Genomic DNA, 18,463 nt, shown 5'->3' with positions numbered 1-18,463 from the left:
TAGCCTTCAATGACAACAGTGGCAAATGGATGGTCATACAATGTAAGGTCAATGGTGATATTCTTGAGTTTGCATCAGTCTATGCCTCCCAGACCTCTGCCATGAGGGCTTCTTTATGGGATTCTTTAAGCAAATATCCATGGAGATCTAATGCATTCATCTGTGGAGATTTTAATAATTCCCCTCTGCCAAGAGATAACACCACTTCAAGATCTCATATGCTATCATTGGAAAGGCAGAAATGGGATAGCATGCTTCTTTCTGTGCAGGCTGAAGATTTATGGCTGCTTCTCCAAGGGTCAGTGCCTGGATATACTTTTCATCATAATGCACTTACTACTGGGCAAGGCTTGACAGATGGTATTTGTTTTACCCACAACAATATGCAGATTTTAGCCCTCATCTCCTCGTAGATTTCTCATTGGGCTTGTCAAATCATGCCCCATTATGGATGAATCTGCATCTTGGTATGCCACTGGATGATTTGCCACCCCTTTCCAATAGATTATTGCATGTTAATCAGGCTTATTTCCGACATCGCTATTTCCAGCAAATGATCAGACTTGCAATTCATCCCTTGCCTTTGCATGCCCAGGAGGACATGGATTATGCTTGGGACAGCTTTGTCTCTCGTATACAGAATGTCATTAGGGAGTATGGAAACTGGCATATGACTAAATGGAGGAATGAGGTTAAATGGGCAAAAAGGACAGCACAACAATTGACTGAATTTTCACATTTAAGGCCTCTCTCTGAATCAGAAAATGATTCCCTTTCACATGCTCAGATTAAATTGACTGCTAATGATCAGAGGAAATTGCACAAATGGCAGATTAGAGCAAGAATGAAGCCCCTCATGGATAAGGGCTGCTCATCAAAAGCCTTTTTCCAAGGCCTGCATGCTACTCGAAAGAAAAACTCATGTCTAAGGGTAAGGAAGCTAGATGGCTCTTGGACGCACTCTTTCTCTGATCTCCAAGATGAATGCCAAAATTATTTCCAGAAATTGTTCTCTGCTCCTGGTTCCCCATCAAATCAAATGACTGATGCGAGGACTGAATTCCTCCAATATGTTTCTGAAATAGTGGAAATGGATGATGCTCTTACCTTGGAGAGACCTTTTACTGATACAGAACTTGATAATGCATTGTTCCACCTCAGGAAATACAAGTCGCCTGGCTGGGATGGCCTTAAGGTGGAATTTTATATTTCTTTTTGGGATGATTTGAAAGATGTCCTCTTGCAAATGATCAATGTTGCCTGGCAAGAAAATCAGCTACCGCACTCTTGGAAGCATGGCATTGTCAAACTTGTGCCCAAAAAACATCTGTGTGACCATATGTCAGATTGGAGGCCTATTACTTTGATGCCTGTAGTTTACAAACTCATAGCCAAAATGATTGTGTATAGGCTTCATGGAATACTGAATGTGGGCCTTCATCCTCATCAGTATGGGTTTGTGCCGCGAAGACAAATCCATGACAATATCTCCAATGCATTGACTGCAATTGAATATGCTAAGTACTCGCATCAAGATGTGCTCATATTGCAGGTAGATATTGCTAAGGCATTTGACACTGTTCAATGGGATTTTATCTCTCAAATCATGACAAAGTTGGGCTTTGGTCCAAAGATAGCAAATGCAGTTTACTGGCTTTATTCTGGATCTACTTCTCAGTGCATTCTTGGGGGTCATCTATCTCGGTCATGGACATTGGGTAGATCAATTAGACAAGGCTGCCCTCTTAGTGCTCTCTCCTATGCCATTGCGACCCATCCCCTCTTAATGTATCTTGATCATCTTACAAACACAGGACAGATGACTGGTCTTAAAATCCCTGGGGCTGCATCTTTTTTCGCACAAGCATATGCTGATGATTCCTTCTTTATGCCACAGAATTCTCCCCGGTAAGTTCACATGCTTATGACCACTCTATCATTGTATGGATTGGCAGCGGAATTGCATGTCAATTCTGACAAATCTAAATTGCTTCCCCTAAAACAATGTGACTGGCATTCTATTCTTTGACCAGGTCAGGTGGTGAATTCCAAAGATGTAGTCAGACATTTGGGATATCCTATAGGATGGCATATCACCAAGAAGCAGCAGTTAAAATGGATCTTCCTAAGACTTCAACATAAACTGGAATACTGGAAAATTTCTACTTGGCCACTTCATGTCAGGCTCAGAATAGTACAGTCCATTTTAATGTCCTATGTCCAATTCTTTTTGCCTTTGCTGCATTGGTCCTCTAGAGATATTTCAGCCTTTATGTCTCAAGCTATGGAGCTGTTATGGAGGACAAAAACTGCTGTGAAAGCATTGAGACTGATGCAGATGGAAATGGTGTGCTCTCCTAGGATGCATGGCGGACTTAATATCCTCAATATAAGATATCATGTACTCGCAAGGAAGGCGACTATGCTCCATACTTTTTTCCGCCAACAACAGCCATGGACTTGTATGATAGCATCCATGTGTGTCAACATGAGGACTTCTGCTTATGGTCATTGGACTACAAATCATTGGGAGGTTGTCATTGGGAGACTTGTAGGGAAGATACCTGGCTGTCCTTTCTCTACTGCTCTGATACTTGACTGGAAACAAGTACTTTCTAAGGTCAAATGGGCTCCTAACAATTTCTCGGGGACAAACTCAATGAGGAAAGAGAGTATTCATTGGAGTGCCATCTTTGACCTTCCACTAGCTTTACAGGAACCTGTTCGGGCATACAATCTCATGAAATTGGAAATTAGATATATACATGATGTGGTAGATAATCAGGGCTATGTCTTATCTTTTCCTCAGGCCACTGCTTCCTATGCATTGGGAATGCACCATAGGTCGATATGGAAGAAAATTGCTGATTTGTTACATCCTTTTCTACCTGTTCCCCCTCTGGTTGACACAAACAGGCTTATGGATTGGCAATTGCAACCCTCTACTACATGCTCTCATCCTGTTCCTCTGCCTACCTTGACCTCCATCAAAGCCTACAGGCTTCTTCAGCCTGCTCCATGGATTCAGCAATATGCTAATACTCTGTGGCATATCAAGAAGCCCCTCTCATGGTGGCGGAAGAATCTCCGGATATTATGGAAGTGTAAAATGCCTTTGAAACAAAGACTTTTTCTTTGGAGATGCATGACAAGCACATTGTCAGTGGGAGTCACACTTGCCAAACGTCACATTGCACCATCCACATGTTTAAGATGTCAGGCTCCTTCAGAGACTATCCCTCATTTGCTTTGGCACTACCCGTGTTATAGGAACCTCCTAGGGAGAATTTCAGATCATCTTCGGCTCCGTTTCCCGAGTCACAGATTCGGGAAACATTTTTGGCTATTTGGCAGATTTATGAGGTCTTTGTCTCAATACTCACTATTTCTCTCTTGGGTGACCTCCTTCTTTAAGAAGAAACCGAAGGCATTGTCTATTTTCAGAGAGCATAGTACTCTTGATATCATTCGGCCTCAAAGACACGCTTTGCCTATCTGCACATTGTGTTGGAGCGTCTCCTTGCCATACATGCAGCTCTCCGACAGACACTTGTGTCACAGATGTGGTTGGAGTGTCATGACTCTACTCGATCAGGGAGCATGGCAGTTCAGAGGATGTGCCTGGATCATACATTTTGGAGTGATATGCGAGCCATAGTGAAAGCCCTTCATCCTCTCTTTGCTGTCTTGCATATATCTGATATGGAGGAAAGCACTCTTAGTCTTGTTGCGCACTTTCAGGGGACAGTAGGTGCCATGGAGGCGGGAGGCAGCGGTACTAAGAGAGCACTCTGAGCTCTGATGTGGAGGAGCTGTACCAATACCCTGTCGAGGTCGAGGAGGAGGTGTTGGAACTATGCCTATCGAGGTCAAGGAGGAGGTGTTGGAACTATGCTGCCCCCCTGTCGAGGTTGAGGGGGAGCTGTTGTACTAGAAGGCTTCTTGAGCCTCTTCTTCTTTTTAGGGCATTCCTTGATGAAATGCCCAAAGGTACTGTAGATCCTGCACTGGTCCTGTCTGCCCGCGATCTCCACTCTCCGAAAGAAAGAACCACCTGGCCGTTGAAGCATGATATGATCATCTGATAAATTAGGGTCCAATGTAACCATCAGACATGATCGCCTCTGCAACAGCTATCAAGGGCAAACCAGGGAGGGGGGATCTTAGTGACAATACCAAACTACTCCCCAATAATCAGGAGTAAGCGATGGTAAACCTGGGGGAGACTGGAAAAATCTGAAGAAAAGCAAAAGCCCCTGCTTGGCCTCCTCCACAGGGTCAAAGCCCAGCGTGAAGGGGTCAAAGAATCTATGTCCCAAGTGCACGTACCCAGCTTTGAGCACAGTGCTCACAGCCTCTAGTGAATCAAACACCACTTGGAAGAAACCTCGTCCCAGTAAGCGAACATCTTTAAGTCAAGGGATGAGTTCTAGGGGTAGACCGAAAGCATCTCTGGCTTGTGACCTGGAAGGGTGAGACCCATAGATGCATGCGATCAACGTGGTAGAACTTTCAAGTCTACATCCTTCTTGCTGAGGGCAGCAGGGGGTGTACGGGGAGGAGCAGCAGCTCAACTGATGTTTCTGCCGTTCCCAAGGCTTGTGGATAGCAAATGCCAGAAAATTGTCACCCTCAAAAAAAGTCTGCTAGACAGAAGATTCCAATTCAAGAACTCCTCACCTGCATGCAGCATCATGCATGGCAGTGACCTGTGGTACATGAGAGCAGCCCTCTACCAGTAAATGAGAGAAGCCCTCAGCCAATAGGGCAGTCCCAAACCAGCCCAGAAGAGCAGCCCCAAACCAACCCAAAACAACAAGCGACGCATAGCAGCCATGTGTCGATGAATGTTATACAGGGGGTAATTATTCAAATAGAAATTACCGAGAAAGGTTGTGAATTGAAGCTTCCCTCCAGTGTCCATGCAAAAGGGCCGCTGAAGCAATTTGCAGGAGCAATAGCGTTGAAATGTGACGAAGCTTGCAGGGCTCTCCACGCAGGGCTCCACAAAGTCGAAGGCAAGTGCTCACAAGTTTGCTGAGGGCACATAGTGACAGGCTGAAAGCACACAAGGCTCCGAGATCAACACATCGGGTTTGCAGGCTTGATGCATTGAATGGCTCGTGGGGTTGGAAATGGCGTCGTACAACGTACAGACGTCGACCTTAGCCAAAGTGCAAATTTCCCCTTAAAAAAACTAATTTTTGGAGCTGGTTTCTGACGTTTCTAACCTTTAGAAACACATTTTTATCCAACCATGCCAACTCCACACTTGTACTGTATATGATGCCATAAGATGCTAGTACCCTTCAAGTACCTCAGCACTCTTAATCCTGCCTTTCAGTGATTCTCACTGGGATTTGAAGAAAACTAACAAAGCACACCAATGGCAAAAGAAATGTCTGGCCAAGCATTGGTTAGATAAAGCAAACTGCCTACCAACCTTTAATAGCTACTAGCATCTATTAACTAAGATGTATCCTCATCACTCAGCTTCAGCAGAACCTCCAACAGCGTCACTGCTTCCTTGCAGTCCTCCATTTGGAACCACTTTAGTATCTCACGGCAATACTTCTCTTGAAAGATGAAGATGATGTGCTCTTTCTACTTGACTTCTATCTGAGGAAGTATTGAAGAAGACCCAGGTCCGTCATCTCGAACTCCTTGATCAGAAGCTTCTTGACAAGAGAGATCTTCTCCTTATGATCACTAGGAGGTATCAAGTCATCAAGATACAAGATTACAATCACACTTCTCTCCCCCTCTGAGAAGAGATACAAGTTAGCATCTGATGGACTTCGAAATAACCAGATTTTGTTGAAGTCGTCGTCGATGCGCTAGTACCAATGCTCTAGGAGCTTGTTTCAGCCCATATAGAGCTTTCTTCAATCTACATACCTGTGAACCTGAACCTGGAACTTGAAAACCCTATGGCTGATCCACATATACCTCTTCCTCCAAGTTTCCATTCAAAAATGGAGACTTGACATCCATTTGAAAAATGGATCATCCACGATAGGTAACCAAGGCTATCACCGTCCGTATGATCACCATCCATGTTTGTACGAGCAAAGATCTCATCGAAGTCAAGACCCTCTGCCTGAGCATACCCCTTTACCACAAGCCTGGCTTTGTAGTTGTCCAAACTACCATCAGACTTAAACTTTGCCTTGTACACTCACTTAGTACCTATCACCTTCCTCTTGACAAGTCTGTCCACCAAGTCCCAAGTGTCATCGTTCAAAATGGCACCCATTTCATGGCAGCTTGCCATTTTGGTACATCTTTTGCTTCCTCAAAAGATCTTGGCTCATCAAATCTGAGGCACCAATGCAAAGTTCATAGTAGGATTTCTCAAGATTCATTAAGACCTCCTTAACTCCAAACTTGACTCGAGTATATCTATCACCCAACGTTCTTGCAGTGTCCTCACATACCACCATGGAAACTTCTTCTCCATTTTGGTGTCTTCTTCGGTGGTTTTCATGCTTCCTGCTCTGTCTCTAACACCTCTGGCTCTACCTCATTTTCCTTTTACTTGATTGCCAATCTGTGTGTTGTTGGGGGTACCTCTGGGGCTTCTTGTGTTAACCCCTCTGGCTGGGGCTACATCTCATCGAAGACAACATCCCAGCTGATGACGATTTGTTCCTTGTCAACAAGGAACTTCCCTATGTTCTCTATGAGCAAATCAAGAAAATGAGAAGAACATGGAATCCAAACAATCATGGGAAACTCTCTCATTACAAGAGTTCCCATACTCCTAGAATTTGAGTGATTGTCTTTCACACAATTGCACAACAATTTCTGGTCCCACTGCAATTTATGCTTGTACATAGAACATGTAAATTTAAGTGCCAACTTGAGTCTTGCTCAATGCAGGAATGACAATCAAAACTTGAAAAGCATTAAGACTCAATAGCATCATGCATATTGCATCATGGACCATGGCATATGCAAGCTTGCTCTATGATCGCTTGCCCGATGTAACAGTACATAAACTCTCTACCCTTTCCTGCATCAACAGCAAGTAAGAAGTGTGTGCCAAGGCAAGAGGGGACAAGGATATTGATGACATTCCTCCTCCAAAGACCACCCATTAAACAGTATGGTACAGCCAAAATTCTTCCATCCTTCCTTAATGGATCGAGGGCTCTATTTATGCATCCAATCTCATAATCAAGCACTGTGGTAGTCCTAGAGACGACACAAGATCAGTGTTCTCCCTATATCTCAGCCATCATGCACTCTTTCCTCCAAGCTTGAGTAGTGCGTGAGTGATGGAGGGCACCTTGCCTATGCAAGGGCACAAGGGAGGCAGGCCACTGAGTGTTTGAGATGAGATGGAGATGGCAACATGGAAGTGCTTCTTTGCCTTTTGTCGGAGGCACTGGCGGTTCCAATATCTGATAGCATATCCTCCTCTAACTCTGATGAAGCCCCAAGAGCACGTGCTGCTGCTATGGCTGCAAGATCAGAGTGTTCTCGCAATATTTGATCGGCTACACGTTGTGGGGATGACTCAGAAGGCCCTATACCCTTACCTCCCAGCCTGGAAACTTGACTAAGGACTTGGGTGATAGGGCTATTCCCAATAGGTGCACCTCCATTTCCTACTGGGGCCGACAGTGAGTGGACCAGTATAGGCGGTGGGGTACATCCCCTAAGGGGTTAGGCGGTCGATGTATTGTGTGGAAGGGCTAAGAGAGGGCGTGGGAAGGGCTGACAGAGGAGAAAAGGGTATGAGAGAGGGCTGAACTGGGAGAGGGCAAGGTTGAGGGCTGACTCCTGAGAGAGCGCTGAACTGAGAGAGGGCAAGGTTGAAGGGATGAGGGCTGAGTGTGTGGATTGAGAGAGGGGGCAGGCTGCCGTCTACAGCAGAGAGCAGAAGGCTGATAGGGGTAGGGCTGAGTCTTGAGAGAGGGAATGGGCTGTGAGAGAAGCAAAGAGGCTCCAGCACCAGCTAAGCAGCAGCAGGACCTGAGAGCAGTTGCACGGGTAATACATGAATGCCAAGCACAGTGTGAAGCGGGTTAATTTTTTTTTAAAAATACCAATAGGGGGACGCACCTAACCAATCAAAGCGCTCCAGAATGCTTCGAATCGCACCTTGCCATAAGTTGCATGCACCGAATCAACCAGGCTGGATGGTAGATGACCGGTCATCTAGAGCCACCTAAGAATAAAGCCCAGATTTCTCCTTGCATCACAGGCATCCACATCTGGAAATACTGTCCCTAGGCATGGTCGTAAAGAATCTCGATCGTTAAGGGGTTCTTTGGTGTGTTTTCTTTCCAGAGCCTGAAATATGTCCCGTGTTTGCAGATCTTGATGGAAGAGGATTCGATGGGACATGCTCTCCCATTTTTTGTAATTTTCTGCTTTTCTTTACATTTGATGGAAGGGTCTATTTTCAGGAGATAAAGGAGAATTCCACATATAGAGCAGCTGCTTACAGTGCTATTATTCTTCTGTGCTGGACCACGCTTCAATTGCTCTTTTGTTTAACAATGAAGATTCTGGTCATTTTTGTTGTGGAAAGGAACAGCCAACGCAACAATAGCCTAGCGAAAACAACAATGGTGGATTTTTGTTGTTGAAAGTCAAACCGAACGTGTAGTCCAGCCATCGTAGCACTTTGAGGTGGCACCTTCAAAAGCCACAACTAATATGTTCTGAAGACAGATGTGAGGCAGAGGCTGATGGAAGGCAGTTCCTAGCATTAAAGGTAGAGAATAAATGTGTGTCTCTCAACACTGGAACGAAGGTGGCAGAAACTTAACAGCGATATGTTTGCTTCTTACAAGGAAAAAAGAACCTATTCCATGCAAAAACTGAGACTTTAAGATTCTGAATTATCCATACCACGAGTCAAATACCATGTGTAGAAGGAACAGAATTGAAAATCTCACCTTTAATGCCTTCTTCGCATCCCCTTCCATTGTCCCATAAGGCTTCCTTTGAGGAATTCTAAGTAAATAAAAGATATCTTCCAGGGAATCCTGTTGAAACAGATGCTTTGGTGCTCGTTCCTACATTAAACGAACTGGAAAGACTGAATAAACCACTTGTTTTACGACTAAGCATACAAATACTTACTTGCATTTTCTTCGTAGCTGAGTTTACTGCAGGAATGGCTTTTCTTAGAGCCACGTCCGCATTTCTAGGAACCTTTGTATCAGGGGAATAGAGTACTGCCTCTGCTGATCCTAAGGCCCAGCTGAAAATATTTTCCGGCATAGGTAGCGACGCAGTCATTTGCAGCATAGTGAAAGCTATCACAAATGCCTTCCCAACGTCAGCGTTCCGCCGCCGAGCACAATTTTCATTATCCTGTGGAAAGCAAAAGTTGCCCGAATAAGATCCAGTCTGGAAGAACCTCTTTCTCTTATTGGTGCGATGTACAGGTACAAAGCATTCCAACAATATTGGAGGCCGCGTTTCGATAAGTTGAATACAAACCATTCCTAGCTCTAACCCGTTCTGTGACAAGCCTTGAGAAACTATAATCATAAGCTCGGAAATGAGCATTTCTTTTGGTCGTTCTTCAAATTTTGCTTAAAGCAACTCACCACAAGGAGATCAAAATCGACGTGAAGATAAGGCAAAACATCTTCAATGGCGTAAATGCAACAATGCAAGGAAATCAGATTTCTGCAATGAACCTGTGAGTTTGGAAAATTGGAAGCGTCGGCCGTGACATTACAGATTGGCTGCGTTGTACTGTGATAAAATGGATGGCTAAATCTACGGGAGCTGGAGCAGAATCGTTGATGTCCATTACTAGCAAGGCTAAATCTGCTGTGTGAAAAATGGTTGGGAGCGACAAGGCAACAAACATGAGAGATGATTGGCATAATGCAATGTAGGAAGAGAGACAGAGTGTAGGATATTGGATATCGTTCCTTGGGTTGAGTGTTTTCAAAGACTCATTTGAATAATGAGGTGGCAAATCCACTTTGGCCTTTTCTCTAATTAAAAGAGACTCGTTTGGCTAATCCAATGTGGCTCTTCGCAAGAGAGATAGAGTACATGTAGGATATTGGATATCGTTCCTTTGGCTCAGTGTCTTCACAGACTCGTTTGAATAACAAGGTGGCAAAACCACTCTCGCTCTCCTCTAATGAAAAGAAGACTAGTTGAGCTACTCTTATACTCATGTTTTACTTTTATAGATGGAGAAAAGGTTTTTCCTATAATTTTCCGGGTTTTAAGGCCAACATGTAACTAGAACATCACAAAAAATTAGTTGATTTTTTAAATTACAAACAAGAATTTCTTCCATAGACTTGAAAGCTTGCAATTCCATTGTATATAGTTTGTTGGTTTTGTGTGAGAGAAAGGCAACCTTTAGTGCCCAATAACAACTAACACAAAATTAAACTCTAACCTACTTTCTAATAGAGTTCTCTTGACCACCCTTGACCCAAATTAGCCAAAAAAAAGTGGTCCTGAGGGCCAATAATAAGGTGGCAAAACCATTATGGCCTTGCTTTTAATGAAAGATGGATTAAGCTAACTTAACATTTTAAATTCATTTAAAGATCAATGACCTCTTTAACAAAGTCAGCTTGATCAAATACAAACTAAAAACATGGAAGGTGCTTTGGACCCAAAAGGAACCCATCTCCCCATAGTCCCTTAGAAGGGCCAATAACATGACAATCCCATTATAGATAGACCTTGTTGCATTCATGTAGCAAGGTCTATAATATGAATGCCTTGGAATGATCACCTTAATATGCAAAGCTTGTTCCCCATTGCAAGTTGTGACTCGTGTATGGTTGTTATTTATCTCAATTGTAAGGTTTTTGCACCACTTTTCCAATGAGAAACTGGGTAATCTTTTGTTTATCATGTCTATGATCAAATCTACAAAAACGATACATTGTCATTGTATGGAATTTTCTCGACAGTGTGAATGGTTTGGTCTCAAAGTCATTAATTAACAAAGGATTTTGATGTAAGTCGTGCACGAGTAAGGGGTGTGAGGTAAAGTAAAGCTAGGTTTTTTGCTTTTCATGCTTTCCATGGTTTTTGCTTTTTAAATTTTGACCAACTTGCTTCTCCTTCTGCCACATCTTTTGTGTTTCTCTATTGTCTATGTTTTTCTTGTGTTTTTCTATTACCACTCCTATATGTTGAATAAACTCATCTAATTAGACGTCCAATGTCTACGTATGCTAAGTATGTTAGAATCTTGATGGTTCTTTGAGACTCTCATAATTGTGATTTTGATTCCTTTGTGTTGTAGAGCTTTCCAGGTGTGTATGCAAATTGTATATTTTAAAAAGTTCATTGCTTTTGAATCCAAGAGAGACATAAAAGGTGGAATTAAACGATATTAGTTTCTTGCATTACGCTTCCTCTTTTTTTGTATTCAATATTATGAAGAAGCAAAATATGAATAAATGGATTAAACGTACCCCAACTTGGAAATTCATTATCTATGCCCCCCCTCTTTTTCTACAAAACTCTATGTATAGGTGGTCAGTTAATAATCGCATTATAGAGGTAACTATTAACTTTTCTCATCTTTAAATCTCTCAAAATTTCTTGAAAATTCCAATCTACTAATGCCACCCTGCCTTATCTTAAGTAGATATAGAGTTCAACAATGCATTCCCTAATGGTTCTACCAATTTGTACCAAACTTACATAGTTTTGTTAGGAGCAATAACTTGAAGAATGAGATATGCAAAATACATAGTACAAATGAATGTAGAAGAAAAGAGAGAGAGACACATTGATATACGTGGTTCACCCATTGTGAGATACATCCATGAAGAGAATAAATAGTCTTTACTCTATTCTGTCCAGCAAGAAGATTACAAGCAACACATCCACAAGTATCACACTGAGTAGATGAATTGTCGCTATCACTACTAAGAAGCCACACACACAGCTTCTTTATAGGCTCTCGTTATTTATGACCCATTTTTAGTTTGGGAAGCCGGAATGGTCATCACACATGGGAAAGTACAAGTCAAATCTTTCATATCTACATTGTTTCTTTGTATGTTTTTGGTTCACTAGAATCTGCATTCCTTCATTTGTAATTGCCCATGTGTGATGACTATTCCAACTTCTTGGTGTGATGACTCCTTTACTACATTGCTTCTTGGTGATGACTCCTTGGTGCAAAATGAAACGAAGAAGCAATGCATTTTGGGAAACTTCTTTTTGGATTGTATCTGTGTTATATGTCTTTGGTTCACTAGAATCAGTCAACAATACAAAGAAGGAGAGAATTGTTCAGGGATCTACATAGCCTTGTAGATCTTCTAACTAAACTTGCAAGAGTTTGAGATTCTTGCTTGCTACTATTGTACATTATGGTTTTCTACCACCTTTGCAATTTTGTTTTCAATGATTTCATCAGGAATTGTGTATTGTGTGTCTTGTTTCTTTTTCTACAATTGATTTTGTACATAATCTTCTCATTGAATACCACATGTCTACTCCTAATGATTTTGTTATTTTCATAATCCCATTAACGATAACCAAAACCATTAACTCCATCATGGATTTTGCCTCAAGCTTTGTTCTTAGTTCTTTATCAATAAGGACAAATCTTTCACAGCCAAAACAGTAGTTAATATCTTTACGTATCCATGCCTCCTATGGAATTCCATTATCCAATGAGCTTGAAGGGCCTTTGTTTATTAAGTACATAGCCATATACTTAGCTTTGACTCAAAGCCATAGGATTGAATCTCATGCTCCTTGCTCATTCCATGATTGTCTTGTTCATCCTTTCTAACCCTATGGTGTTCTTGAAATTTTATTCTCTTTATATATTCCATTGTATGAACCATGGCTATAACACTCCTTGCTCCAATGTTTTCCTCCCTTATCTAATCTAAGACATTTCAACTTACTTCCTGTCTCATTCTTAACCAAATCTTTCCATTTCTTAAAAGTTTTAGAAGCATCAAATTTCCTTAGAATACAATAAACCCAAGTTGCGTCATCAATGAAAGTATCATGATAATAAGAGCCCCAGGGGATGATGCTTGAGCAGAGTTATAAACAAGCTCTAACTTTTCACTCTTTGTTTCTTTCCCAACTCTGATAAATTTGGCTCTCTTCTATTTTCCATACATGCAATGCTCATAGAATTCTAAATAAACTTGCTTTAAAGCTTGCAAAAAATTATTTGAGCAAATAATATGCATCCCCTTCTTAATCACGTGCCCAAGCTGATGATGCCACAAAGTTGTATATGCTCCGCTAGAAGCTAAAGCAATAGGGGAGTATGCATTAACCGATAGATAAAGCTAAAATTAAATTCCTTCTCAAATCAAGAACGTACCTTACCTCCTTAAAAAAGAATTGGTTTTCATTCTGGAATTCTCTTTGTACTTACCCTTCCAACAACATATTTACATGCTTCATCATCACTCAAATGAACATGTCTAAAATAGCCATACACATAATCTTAAAAATATTTCCTATGAGGTGTGGCATGAAATGAAGCCCTGAGTCTAATACTCAAGCATCAGTAATATTATATAATGAAAGGATTATCTTACAACATAGTACTTGCTACATTCGCTTTGTGCTAATTCTCTTGTTGTCCATCTCCATCCTTTTTCTTCAGAGACCAACAGTCTTTCTTCACGTGTCATTTCTTCCCACAATTCCAATGCTCCAGCTTCCCTTTGGGTTTGGATCTGACCCTTTTTAACTTGCCAAAAATTTCATGGCTTGTCCTTCTCTCCCTTTCTCTTACCCTATTCTCAAGATTCAAAGCATTACTTGATGTTTCACCTATGCTTTTCCATCACATTTCCTCGCTAAGAATAACACCAACAATATCATCACACTATAATGTGTTTGACTAGAAGATAGAGTTACTCATAACCATGACCAAACCATCCCAACTTCCTAGAAAAGAACACAAAATCAAGAGAGCTCAAATTTCATCATCAAAGTTTACTCCTATAGATCTTAACTGACTTATATTCATATTGAGCTAATTTAAATGATCGACAACAGATGCACCTTCTGACATCTTCATATCAAATAAACACTTCAAAAGACGTACCTTTGCAAGAAACTTTCATACAATTTAGCCAACGTCATCAAGTCCTCCATTTTCTTATGGTTTGAAAGGTTGAAGGCCATATATGCTATCCGACATAATTGTATCATTCCTAGTGTCTTTTTGTCAAGGATCTCCCTTTCTTTATATCTCATACTCGTAGGCTTATTTGCTATTCTACCTAACAATAGGAAGAGATACTTGTGGTACAAATAGCTCTCCATTTGCATCTCCCATGGCTAGTAATTTTGGTCATTGGACTTTTTGACTCTAAAATTGCCTTGTTTTGCCATTGGTGCCACTCGAACCAGGAAATCTCCTTCTAAACAAGTCACCTAACATTGCTCAACATAAAGTACAGAGGATCAAATCACACATAGGCTCAAAGGAGGCATGTAGTAGCTAATTCTTTTCTGTGTATGAGTACAAAGCTCTAATACCAGTTGTTGTTAGGAGTAATGAGATCATGCAACAATAATCTGAAGAGAAAAATATGTGAAATACGATGTATAGAAGAATGCTAAAGAAAAGAGAGAGAGACACAGTTATACCTAGGAGACTGTGTGCACATCCATGAAGAGAATAGCCAGTCCATAGTTTATCTAATCTAGCAAGAAGACTACAAGCAACACATAAATTACTATCACACACTAAGTATAGGAGTTATGTGTTACCATTACTAAGAATTCACACACACAAGCATCTTTATAGCCTCTTGATTTTGACCCATTCTCAGTCTACAAAGCTAGAATGGTCATCACAATGGGCAATTAGAAGTCAAATTTTTTGACTTGATTGGTTCTTCATGACTAGTCCTTGGTTGATGGATTTCACAAGTCAATAGAGAAAAATTATACATGCATTTTATGCTTCAGGGGGCTACATACCTATCATGATCCTCCCTTGATCCACTCAAAAAAACTAGTAGGGAGGGCAAGCCTCCCTTACAATCCCCCTTCATAGAGTGGGCTCAAACATGCTTGGGTCCAAGTGTGGCTAGAAGACAAAATCTCTAGAATTAGGTTCCACACATAACAAGTTTTACAAGCTTCCATACACAAGATTAAAAGACCCTAATAAACATTCTTCTTGTCTCAAAGTAGATATGACATGTGATTCTTTATGATTGATAGATGTGCTTCATTTAGTCAATGACAAAAGCCACCAATCCCAAGAGGATATTTGCATGAATTAGATTAGATAGCAATCTTCTTTATATATTTTTTCAAACATTGCAGATCTCAATTATACTATGAAAAGAGCTCAACTAGGCTGGGCATACATCATTACTCCCTATGCCCATCCCAATAGTGACAAATACTTATAGACCAGTATTAGAAGATAGGGAAGCAAAAGGTGTAATGCAACAATTTTCCACGTTCTATTCTCACAAGCCAACTACATCTCATAGTGCATTTGGTGGATGAGATTGCTATATGCGACACTGTACATGCACGATGGTTGTTCTTCCTCGAGTGCTTCATGAAGATCTTGAAGGGTTTTGTGAGGCAAAATGCAAGGCCCAAAGGTAGCACGGCCAAGGGTTGATTGGTACAAGAGTAACTTTATATATTTCTGAGTTTCTTGCTGATGTGGATAGCTCTCTCCCACAACTATGAAGAGATGAAGAAGACTTAAGGATGACCTCTATTATGCCTCAAGGGAAAGGACAGAGTAAAGTAATGGACATGGAGTTGCTTAATAATCTTAACCTCTATTGCATGCTTAATAGTGATGAGATGAAAAGATGGGTGACAAGATATGAGGATGTAAGGAAAGAAGACAAGGAGAAAGGACCCTCTTTCATACACACTCATGTGCCACCCTAAGCATCTAAGAGCACTTTCGAAGGATATTCATGTCAATTGGCTACTTGAAGAAATGTAGAGAGCAGAGAGAGACGAGGGGATGCATATCACAATGGAAGAATGGGAGTATGCTAGAGGATGCATGCAAAAGGACGGTTTATAGAATGTTTTGCATAAGCCAGGAGCTTTTAACAATTTAGATTGCTTATTCAAAAGATTTTGTCTTGGTGTAGTATACTATGTTCAATGCTATATGGTGTGAGGGCAAGCATTTTCGGACACAACAGATTGATGATAAGAGAAACACACAAGCTGCGGTGTCATTGCTAGATTTGAGGGAGTCAATGGAGCCATGGATGATTATTAATGCATAATCTAAGATATTATTAGCTTGAATTTCGGTGCTTCTTTGTGTAAGTTTTGGATGTCAAGTAGTTTAAGGACATGGTGGAAAGAGGCCCTAATGCAACATTCAAATGCCATGCAAGTACAACCGCGACAATGTGAACAAGTACTCTACACATATATAAAATTGGTCACTTATATATATTTGATACCTTCAACGCAAGGATATTAACATGTTTGTATTTGTGTTTGAATAGGTTGTTTATCAAGAAATGGTGGGGATAATAATAGGTGCTGGCATGTCATACCTATTATGCCATGTTCCAAAGTGATGTATAGTACATTTACTAATATGGACCATATGGAGGATGATCATGGCCATGGAGGTGATGATGATCATGATACGAGAGAGGAGGATGATCATGATATAGGAGATACAGATATTCGGGCCATTACTCATGAGGATGAGCCTACCATTGGTGATGCTGATTTCGATGAGCACAGTAGCACAAGTAGTAGTGGGCTAAATGTTTTTGTAGATCTCCACATTGGCTTGGATATTGAAGTAGATAGTTTGGCAATGGTTAATCTCATTGAGGATGAGATTGAACCGTAGCCCATCATTGTATCATCCAAATTTCTTACATATTGGCAAAACTATTTTATATATTGTCTCATTCTTCTCCCCTTACTTAATTTTTATATATGTGCATTTGCCAAAACTCATATTATGGTGTGTGACATGTGCATAGCATTGATATTTTTATTAAATTAGGTGCTTTGGTAATCATGGGCAATGTTTGGCAAGCCATGATGCATATTTTTTAGCTCTATAGTAAAATTTTAAAATTTACTACGCGTTTATAAACGCGTCTAAATGTGCATCTATTATACAATGTAGATGCACTATTAAATGCATGTATAACCGCATTGATAGATGCGTAAATAACCATGCTAATAGACGTGCCCATATTTTCATTAACTATATCAGCGCTTACAAATGCGCTCGCTATTTTGCATGTCTATGAAGCACATCTACAGACGCATTGTGTTGTTGTGCATTCCCACACTCCCTTTCTCCCACTCCCACCTCCCACCTACCACTCCCATGCTCCTACCTCCCCCTTTCCCACATCCCTTCCTTTCCACTCTCCTCTCTCAATCCCACATCACTCTGTTCCCTCTCCCTCTCCCTCTCCCTCTCCTACTCCCATTCCCACATTCCACTCCCACTCCCACTTATCAATCCGAATGAAAACTCTTACATAAATTAATGATATTCTCTACATGCAACATCAATTATTGACTATTTCTACCTCATGAGAAAGCTCAAGCACATCCAATGCCAATAATATTTCACACACACATACATATATTTATATTTGTATTTATATGTTTATATGTTGTACATCTAAATGTATGAATATATATATATATGACATACATAATATATATAACATATATTATATAATGCATACATATATTATTCTATATATAGCACATGCACACACACACACACACATGCATGCACGCACACATACACACATATAACCATATGATATCATTTGCATGGTTCGGAATGCATATATCTTAGTTTGATCACCAGAATGTGTTCAAAAATATGCATCATGTGCTCCTACCCTATATACTTATGTCCAATGGGTATAATACTTTGCACACACCTTCATCTTTCTCATGTCAAGATTTGTACAAAGTATCATATGTATCAAGTATCAGTAACATGGTCAGGATTACATAATTTCTTGATTTTCCTCATGCATCATGCATGAGTGTTCAAAAAATATGCATCTGTATGCTTTTATCCCATGTGCTTGTCGACAGATGTATATGATACTTTGCACAAGTTATGGTTTAGGGTTTAGGGTTTAGAGGTTTATGGGTTAGGGTTAGGGTTTATAGGTTTAGGGGTTAGAGTTTAGGGTTTAGGGGTTAAGGGGTTAGGGTTTAGGACTTATGATTTATGATTAAGGGTTTAGGGTTTAAGATTTAGAGGCCCAGGGATAGGATTTAGGGTTTATGGTCTACAGGTCTATGGGTTAGGTTTAAGGTTTAGGGTTTAAGGTGTAGAGGGCCATGGTTAGGGTTTATAGTTTAGGGATTAGGGTTTATAGTTAAGGGATTAGGGTCCAGGGTTTTGGGGTTAGGATTGAGGGATCAAGGGTTAGGGTTTAGGGATTAGAATTTAGGGTTTAGGGGTTAGTGTTTAGGGTTTAGAGGGCCAAGATTAGGCTTTAGGCTTTTA

General features: G+C 40.8%; 1 protein-coding gene across 2 annotated transcripts in view; it reads right to left on the bottom strand.

The window, feature by feature from the left end:
- LOC147893418 (Cyclophilin-like peptidyl-prolyl cis-trans isomerase family protein) overlaps positions 1 to 9,918 on the bottom strand; it is a 52,430-nt gene extending 42,512 nt beyond the window's left edge. For both annotated transcript variants that reach the window (XM_087385878.1, XM_087385879.1), the window contains exons 1-3: positions 9,666 to 9,918; positions 9,100 to 9,333; positions 8,913 to 9,002 (exon numbers count right to left, since the gene is read on the bottom strand). In XM_087385878.1, the coding sequence (XP_087242004.1) occupies positions 8,913 to 9,002; positions 9,100 to 9,333; positions 9,666 to 9,857 (516 nt within the window). In that variant the 5' untranslated portion in view covers positions 9,858 to 9,918. The remainder of the gene's footprint in view (positions 1 to 8,912; positions 9,003 to 9,099; positions 9,334 to 9,665) is intronic.
- Between the last annotated feature and the right edge of the window lie 8,545 nt (positions 9,919 to 18,463).

The sequence above is a fragment of the Dipteris shenzhenensis genome, chromosome 15 (genome assembly GCF_047967505.1).
Source record: "Dipteris shenzhenensis isolate YYH24624 ecotype China chromosome 15, Dip_SZ_1.0, whole genome shotgun sequence".
NCBI classification, from domain to species: domain Eukaryota; kingdom Viridiplantae; phylum Streptophyta; class Polypodiopsida; order Gleicheniales; family Dipteridaceae; genus Dipteris; species Dipteris shenzhenensis.
This window is presented reverse-complemented; position numbering and strand designations above follow the sequence as displayed.